The sequence below is a fragment of the Pinus tabuliformis genome, chromosome 7, assembly GCF_031772625.1.
Source record: "Pinus tabuliformis cultivar Carrire ecotype Pingquan chromosome 7, CPIR1, whole genome shotgun sequence".
In the NCBI taxonomy this organism is placed as follows: Eukaryota; Viridiplantae; Streptophyta; class Pinopsida; order Pinales; family Pinaceae; genus Pinus; species Pinus tabuliformis.
Window position 1 is genome coordinate 907243622 of NC_142293.1, and position 8040 is coordinate 907251661.

Below are 8040 nucleotides of genomic sequence, written 5' to 3' on the forward strand. Positions count from 1 at the left end.
GTGATTAAATATTATTATTATTATTACAGTTTTTATAAAAAAAAGGTTAGTGAATTGTTATTCTGATTTCAACCATTAAGATAATATTTTGGAAGGTTATTTTTCGGTTCATATTAAACAAATAAAATTTTCACTCTAACTATTAAAATGATGATATTTTGGAATGTTATTTTTCTATTTATATTAAATAAATAAAAATATATTTAAATAAAATAGGATTTCATATAAAAATATTATAAATATTCAACCATAATAAAATATATTATTATTTTATAATAATAAAACATATATATAATATTTTAAATAAAAATATTATCATATATTTTTCAAATTTTATTATTATTATTATTATTCTAAAAATATTATATATATATGATATTTTTTTTATTATGAATATTAAAATATATTTGTTAAAAATTGGTGAACAATTTAATTTATTTACTTTAAGTTTCTAAAAAGATGATGTTGTAATTGGTTCATTTATAAAATAAATAATTATATATAATATAATAGTGATATAAATTTTTCCTAAATTACCACTCTTCCAACAAAATTTCATTCTATTTAAAAAATAAATAAATATTATTATGATTATTTCATTAAAAATATAACAATATATTTAAAATATTATTATAATTATTACCAGAAATATTATAAAATGTATTATTATAATTATTACCAGAAATATTATAAAATGTATTGTGTAAATTATACTTTTCATGTGAATAATTTTTTATTTAAAAAATAATATTATTTAGTAAATATTTAAATAAATAGTTCAAAAGAAAATTTTAAATGAATATTAATTTAATTTCCACGTAAGTTAAAATAATAACAAAATTAAAATTACTAAAATTTATAAATATATTTTTTAATATATTAAATATTTTTTTATAATATATTTTTTTATTATATTATTTCGTATTCTGGAAATTTAAGTTTTCTTAGCCCGAACGAACATCAAGCAAACTACCCGAGTTGCGTTTCATAAATCCATACTACATTGATCGCTAATTACATCTAGTCTGAATCTCTGATACGAGAGTCACTAACACAGAAATATGACGATTAACAATTGTTAGATGATCCTTGCTTATAATTTTATGGAAGGAAATCTTGTTGATTATTTGCCCGGTGCACAGTACAAATGATAAGCAGAGTATGGAAAATGAGCTGTATCATTTCTGTAGACTTTGCTACCATTGGAATTCATGTGATAAGGTGGACAGACAGCAAGGTTATCAGGTCTACACCAGCTCGTCACCTCAGGATTTATGATCATCTCACTGTAATTCCTTTTTCGTTTCATTAATTAATTCATAATACTAATTGGTATTTTGATTGGAATTCTCGCTAACTGTATTTAGACTGACTGAATTTACAGATGCTATATTTTAAGAGGCTATGGAATTCAAATAATACTAATCAATTCTTTTAAGAGGCTATAGAATTCAAATAATACTAATCAATTCTTTTAAGATGCTATGGAATTCAAATAATACTAATCAATTCTTTTAAGATGCTATGGAATTCAAATAAATTCACTAATCAATTCTTTTAAGATGCTAATCAATTCTTTTAATCAATTCTTTTAAGATGCTATGGAATTCAAATAATACTAATCAATTCTTTTGATGAACGCCGGATAGAATTCACTTTCTGGAAGGTTGCGGCTACTTTTGATGATTATGAACTGTACACAACGAAATCAGCACATCCATAAAAACCTTACGCGGCTCGATTGGGGAGACATGGACGACCAAAGCTTCTTCTATAATGGTTCATCCGGTGACCTCTGTACACCCGAGGATGCCTTCTGTAGGCATTGCACTTCGTATCCTGTAGTCGTTCCAACGGATAAGAACTACAACATTAGCCGTGATAAGAATATGCAGCAATTCAGTCAAAGAGGATTCCAAATTACATGGAGTATACCCGACTCTTGTCTTTCATGTAACGCCACTGGAGGAACATGTTATCATCATATCAAAAAAATTGGAAGAGAAATTGATAACTTCGATTCTGGTGATTTTTGCATTTGCCGTCATGGTTTATACTTGGAAAGTAATTGCTCTGAAGGTGAGGATCTCCGAAACTTGTTTTATTGACCACATCCTTACGTTTCCTTCTCTTACGCCGCTGTTTCGATTTCCGTTCCCTGCAGGGCATCACGCTGTAAGTCAAGTCCTATCTCCAGGAGTTACGGCAGGTAAATTTCCTATCTAGGGTTATTTTTTGGAGTATGTGCTCTCTTCAGCATAGTAGTGGTTTCTTGCATAGTGCTCCGTCGGCAATTTTGTTGTACCAGGACTGCCACCGAGGAGCAGAGTATTCGAGCGTTTATGGACCCCATCGCCTCTGGAACTCCCTCTGTTGAAAATTTTTTAAATTATTATTCCTCTCAGGTGCCCACCAGATATTCTTATGCTCAGATTATGATTTACACAAACAACTTGGCAGAAAAGCTTGGTAAAGGAGGTTTTGGAACAGTTTATAAAGGACAACTTCCCACTGGACGCGAGATAGCTGTGAAGATTTTGGATGAATCCAAACAGAGTGAACAACAGTTTATAGCTGAAGTGGCAACAGTGGGTACGACCTGTCATGTTAACCTGGTGCGCCTCTTGGGTTATTCTTCCCAGGGATCCATCAAAGCTTTGGTGTATGAATATATGGTGAATGGTTCCCTTGACAAATATATCCACGGAGGCCATCATGACGAGCTGAGCTGGAAACAACTATATTCAATTGCACTTGGTACAGCTCGCGGTATTGCATACCTGCATGATGAGTGCAGAAATCGCATCTTACATTTCGATATAAAGCCTCACAATGTTCTCCTTGATGACACTTTTTGCCCAAAAGTTGCAGATTTTGGCTTAGCCCAAATAACTAATAGAGAGGAAAGCCACATCTCTGTTGGTTACAGAGGAACTCTAGGTTACTCTGCCCCAGAGATGGTGTCTAGGATGTATGGAGTTGTCACTGATAGATCTGATGTTTATAGTTATGGGATGCTGGTGATGGAGATGGTGGGTGCAAGACAGAATATTGATTTTCACAATAAAGAGAGTACATCAAGCAAATTTTTCTATCCAGAGTGGGCTTTCAAGCAAGTGGAGAAGGGTCAGTTTGGGAATTTGAGAAAAGGAAACATGTCAGAGGAAGAGCAGAGGATAGCAAAAAGAAAAAGTTTAGTTGGGCTGTGGTGCATACCACAATTCAATGCGGTTCGTCGTCCTCCAATGAGTAAAGTAATCGAAATGCTCGAAGAAGATGCCGGCATTACCACTCCTCCATATCCATTCCCCGTTGATCCACCTATGATAGAAATGCACCTCGATGATTCTGACCCGTCTTCTTCAACCATTACCACTCCAACTCCATTTCCATTCCCCATTGATCCACCAATGACAACTATGCAACACCATGCGCCATCTTGTTCTGCTACTTATCCTTTGGAGGTTGAAAAGAAAAATCCCAAGAGTACTCACAATGCCCAAAACTGAAACCTCAGAGAGTTTCAGATAATAATTTGATTCTCTTGGGTACTTTATATGTAATAGATTTTTAAGTTATCGACTTCAAATGAATAGAAGTAATAGTAGTTGTATTATTTATCGTTTCTCAATTTTAGTGAGAAATTGTTATGTTATCATGTCTAATTTAATTAGAGTTATTTATTGGGGGTTAATCTTTTAATATAATATTAAGTTTTTATATTATTTAAAGTTTTATTTCGTATTTTAAGATTCAATTGAATGGAAAAAGATATAACTTGGTTTCACTTTTGGCATTTTATATTTTATATTAGGCATATTTTCATAAAGAGATGTTTCATAGTTATCTAAGAATAATTACTGGTGAACCATTCTATTCTCTATGTTGCTGATTCTATTGTCTTTCTAATGCTTGCACTGTTCCTCTTCTCATTATATTCAGACGGCCATTGGAATTTCTCCTGTCATTGGAATTTCTTTATATTTCGATTGTCGGTATTGGAGTGATCATTCTCTTGTTATAGTGGAATTTCATTATATTTGAAGTGCGTGCCTCTATGAGACGTTTCTGTTTCACGCGCCTGAATGTATGCCATGTATTTTTTTTCCTGGAACTGATTTGTAACGTCTGGGCTCTTAGTTTTGCTTGTTGAACTATGGCTTCTGTGTTTTGGCAGCGTACCGTATTTTTTCCAAGATGATCATTACGGCTGGAAATGCGCACTAAATCGATGTTGTGTCAAGGTAAGAGAAATCATGCTGCTGCTCTTATGGATAGTGTCTCAAATAATTTCTCACTGGTTGACATAATTTAATTCTAAATTTTAAGGGTTCATGATTTTCAGGTCATGAAAATCTGGATGGAAATAGGACAGAGATAAGAGGAATTCCAAATTCTTTCTCACCTCAAGGTATCACAGGTACGAAATTCTCATTTCTTTTTTATTAAAGATTAACACAAACTTTTCAATGTACAGATTGAAATTTGTTTTTCAGGAAATTGATTGAAATTTGTTCTTTATGAAACTGATTTTATGAATAGACAAATCATAGTTATTTATGGAAAGCCTTCCTCTCCATTTGTGAAAATTTAGAGAAAAAAATTGTTACAATTTTACTTTTGTATTTAAAAGTTATAAAGCCTATTGAGGAGATACCTAATCCCAATAGAGTATCTCAATAGACAAATCATAGTTATTTATGGAAAACCTTCCTCTCCATTTGTGAAAATTTAGAGAAAAAAATTGTTACAATTTTACTTTTGTATTTAAAAGTTATAAAGCCTATTGAGGAGATACCTAATCCCAATAGAGTATCTCCTTCGCTCGGCCTACTAAGAGTAGGAGGTTAGTCGGTCGGTCCTTTATCATATATCTACTAACCCCAAAATCTACCGTCATTTTCCCTGCTATAATGAGGCAATAACTCTGCAGAAATAGTCGAGTCTGTCGATTACGATAGCCTTATCCCCGTGTTTTTATCGGTCTCTTATTCCCAAACTCTGCTCCTAGCTTCTCTAGCTTTCTTGTATCGATAACCGAGCCCACCTGGTTTAGAGATCTTGGCATGGTTGGTTCTAAAAGTGGGATTATGAGTGGCAGGCCAATTGAGCCCAGCTTGGCCTGGTTCTAAAGGAAAGAAGGCAGAACAAAGGAAAAGGTGGAACTATCAGTGCTAGGCTAGCAATCTGCCATGCCTGGTTCTAAAATAAAGAAGGCTCAAGCAGAGCCAAGGAAAGAAATGGGGCTATAAGTGGCACGCTAGCAATCTGCCCTGCCTTGCCTGGTTCTAAAAGAAAGAAGGCTTGAGCAGAGTCAAGGAAAGAAGTGGGACTATCATTGACACGCTAGCAATCTACTCTCCCTGTTTCATGGTAGTTATCCTATATGCATGAGACTTGGCGGGCAATATTTGCTTGCTTTCCTGCCTTAGGGGCAGGACGCATAGGAAGGGGCGAAGGGCTGAGCGAGCTACTCATAGTGAAGGGGTGGGCAGAGTGATGCGAATGCATTGCTGATGACTTTTCTTAGGTAGGGGAGGTGGGAGTTCTTTTCTTGGTAGCCTCTACGCCCACATGGGGCACCAGCAAAAAGAAGCATGGAGATTCAAGTGCCTAATCGATAGCCTTAATGAATTCGTACGGGCGTTGCAGAGGTTGTCTCCAACAGCGTGGTGGGGAGGTGGATTGACTCCACTTCAGTAGGCAGAGGTTTATGATCCTGTTACAAATACCTGGACCCAAATTCCAAACAGGCCATTTGCACGAGCTCAAGTTCTGCCCACAGCTTTTTTGGCAGATATGCTAAAACCAATTGCTACTGGAATGACAGCATTTAGAGGAAAACTATGTGTACCACAGAGCTTATATTCGTGGCCTTTCTTTGTAGATGTTGGTGGTGAAGCCTATGATCCTGCTACTGATTCTTGGCTGGAGATGCCAAACGGTATGGGAGATGGTTGGCCTGCAAGGCAGGCAGGGACAAAATTAAGGGTATGGGAGATGGTTGGCCTGCAAGGCAGGCAGGGACAAAATTAAGCGTTAAGCGTTGTGGTGGATGGTAACTTGTATGCGTTGGATCCTTCTAGTTCATTATACAGCGGTAAGATTAAAATGTATGATCCCCAGGAAGATACATGGAAAGTCATTTTGAGGAAAGTACAAATTACACAGATTCAGAGTCACCTTACCTACTAGCTGGATTCTTGGAAAAGCTTCATGTTATTACAAAAGACATTAGCGACAATGTCGCTGTTTTGCAGGCTGACACAAGCGAAGGTGCAGTTACATCATCTTCATCGTCATCGACCTCCGATCCTTCTACTAGTATTTCTGATTCTGAGGTTGATAGGAAGAGCATTGCTAGTCGACATTTTGGCTTTATTGAGCTAGTCCATAGCCTTAATGAATTCGTACGGGCGACGGTTGCAGAGGTTGTCTCCAACAGCGTGGTGGGGATCATGGAGAAGCTCCTCCCATCAAGAAAAGGTTACCAACTGTACAATCTTTGGAATTGATTAAACGTGGGAGGTTTCCTTTTTATGGAGGCTGTAATGCATGATGTTCCCTTAATTGGACATCTGTTAAATAAAAAGTATCATGTGTTTATACCTGTAGAATAAATTAATTTGTAATTTAATGAGAGGAACCATCACGGTTGGTGAGGTGGAACGAAGATTTGATCCATATACTTAGGCTACGTTTGACATATAATAGAGTTGGAAGGTGTAGGCTTCCATCTATATAAGGTTTCACCATTCCGGCTAAGATATATATAAACAGGGAAAAGTATTAGTAAACCTGAGGTAATCCATTTAGTCACATTTTCTTAAAAATTAGTTCGGATATGATGAAATGTCTTCTGGATTTTTTTATAAGCAAAGGAAATGAGTGACTTTTTTTGGTCTAACATATGTTTAAAATATATTAAATAAATGTGTCATGTATTAATTACCAAGTGTTTATATTTATAGAATAAATTTATAAGTTATTTATATAAGTGGAACCATTTTATATTAAACTTAAATAAATAATAAGTTATTTAAGTAGGCATAAACAATATTGATAAATATAATTCATTTGTATGAAACACTAAATCTTAATGAACTTCATCACATTTAGGTAAACATAGACTATATTTAGAACATAGTGGGGTTTCTTTTGAGTAGAAATCTTTCCTCGGACATATCAATTTCTATAATTAAATTAATGAGGCATTGATTCATGTTTTCATTCTCTCCCAATAGTTTCATGCCATGGATGAAATTAACTTTTTTGGCAAGAATTTGTGATGATTATTAACATTTTCATGCCTTGAAAATGATCATGAGGATGAAATACACTATAGGGATGGTTTGGAGTCATCATATTGTTCATCACACATAGGGTCTAAAGTGGGAAGCTTCTCTAGCTTGGTTATCCTAGGAGACTCATCAAAGCATTTGTAATCATCTCCAACAGGGTTGGAAACCGTGTCCTAAGTATGAATAGACATGTCCAAGACTAGTGGGGTCTTTTATTGCTCTTTTCTTTTCCCTTTTATCCTCTAGATAAGCGTGGAATATGATCATCTTGGGATTTTATTTGCTTTTTGATAACCTTAGTCCTGGAGAACATATGGTTCTATGCCTTTTCCTTGGCACTAGACTTTTGAAGCAAAGGAAACTCATTTACAGGAAGCTATGACAACTTGACCTTTACATTTCTTCCTCTTTTTTAATGCAAATTTTAAATTAAAAAAAAAATTGCTAAATCTTGGGTTAAGGGCACTACAATATATATAATAATAATATGACATACATTTAAAAAAATCCCTTTATATGGTTGTAAAATGTTATGTGTATAGTTATTTAGAGTTATGCTCCAAAAACTTAAAATAGGGTAGGACACTTCAAATGTTTCCAAACACTAGTTATGGCATCCAGCATAAAAAACAAACCACAACTATCAAAGATGGCCTAACAAGGCATCACACCAAGCTACTTGTAGCCACTTCAAAGGATGAATAACAAACTAGCATGAATGCTTACAAGTCCACCCTTG

At 34.7% G+C, this 8040-nt stretch overlaps 1 protein-coding gene across 2 annotated transcripts; it reads left to right on the forward strand.

The window, feature by feature from the left end:
• The first annotated feature begins 1616 nt into the window (after positions 1-1616).
• LOC149250556 (LEAF RUST 10 DISEASE-RESISTANCE LOCUS RECEPTOR-LIKE PROTEIN KINASE-like 2.5) lies at positions 1617-4243 on the forward strand. 2 transcript variants are annotated; one of them, XM_089459135.1, is made up of 3 exons: positions 1617-2079; positions 2165-2209; positions 2309-3616. In XM_089459135.1, the coding sequence occupies exon 3, from the start codon at positions 2343-2345 to the stop codon at positions 3507-3509; it is 1167 nt and encodes a 388-aa protein (XP_089315261.1). In that variant the 5' UTR covers positions 1617-2079; positions 2165-2209; positions 2309-2342; the 3' UTR covers positions 3510-3616. The 2 variants fall into 2 exon arrangements, with proteins under 2 accessions (XP_089315261.1, XP_089315262.1); XM_089459136.1 differs by lacking the exon at positions 2309-3616 and adding an exon at positions 4178-4243 and having other exon boundaries at positions 1638-2079.
• The last annotated feature ends 3797 nt before the right edge of the window (positions 4244-8040 follow it).

What these genes read in the sequence shown, in the direction of transcription:
- LOC149250556 (XM_089459135.1), top strand. Translation starts at nt 2,343, where the DNA reads ATGGACCCCATCGCCTCTGGAACTCCCTCTGTTGAAAATTTTTTAAAT.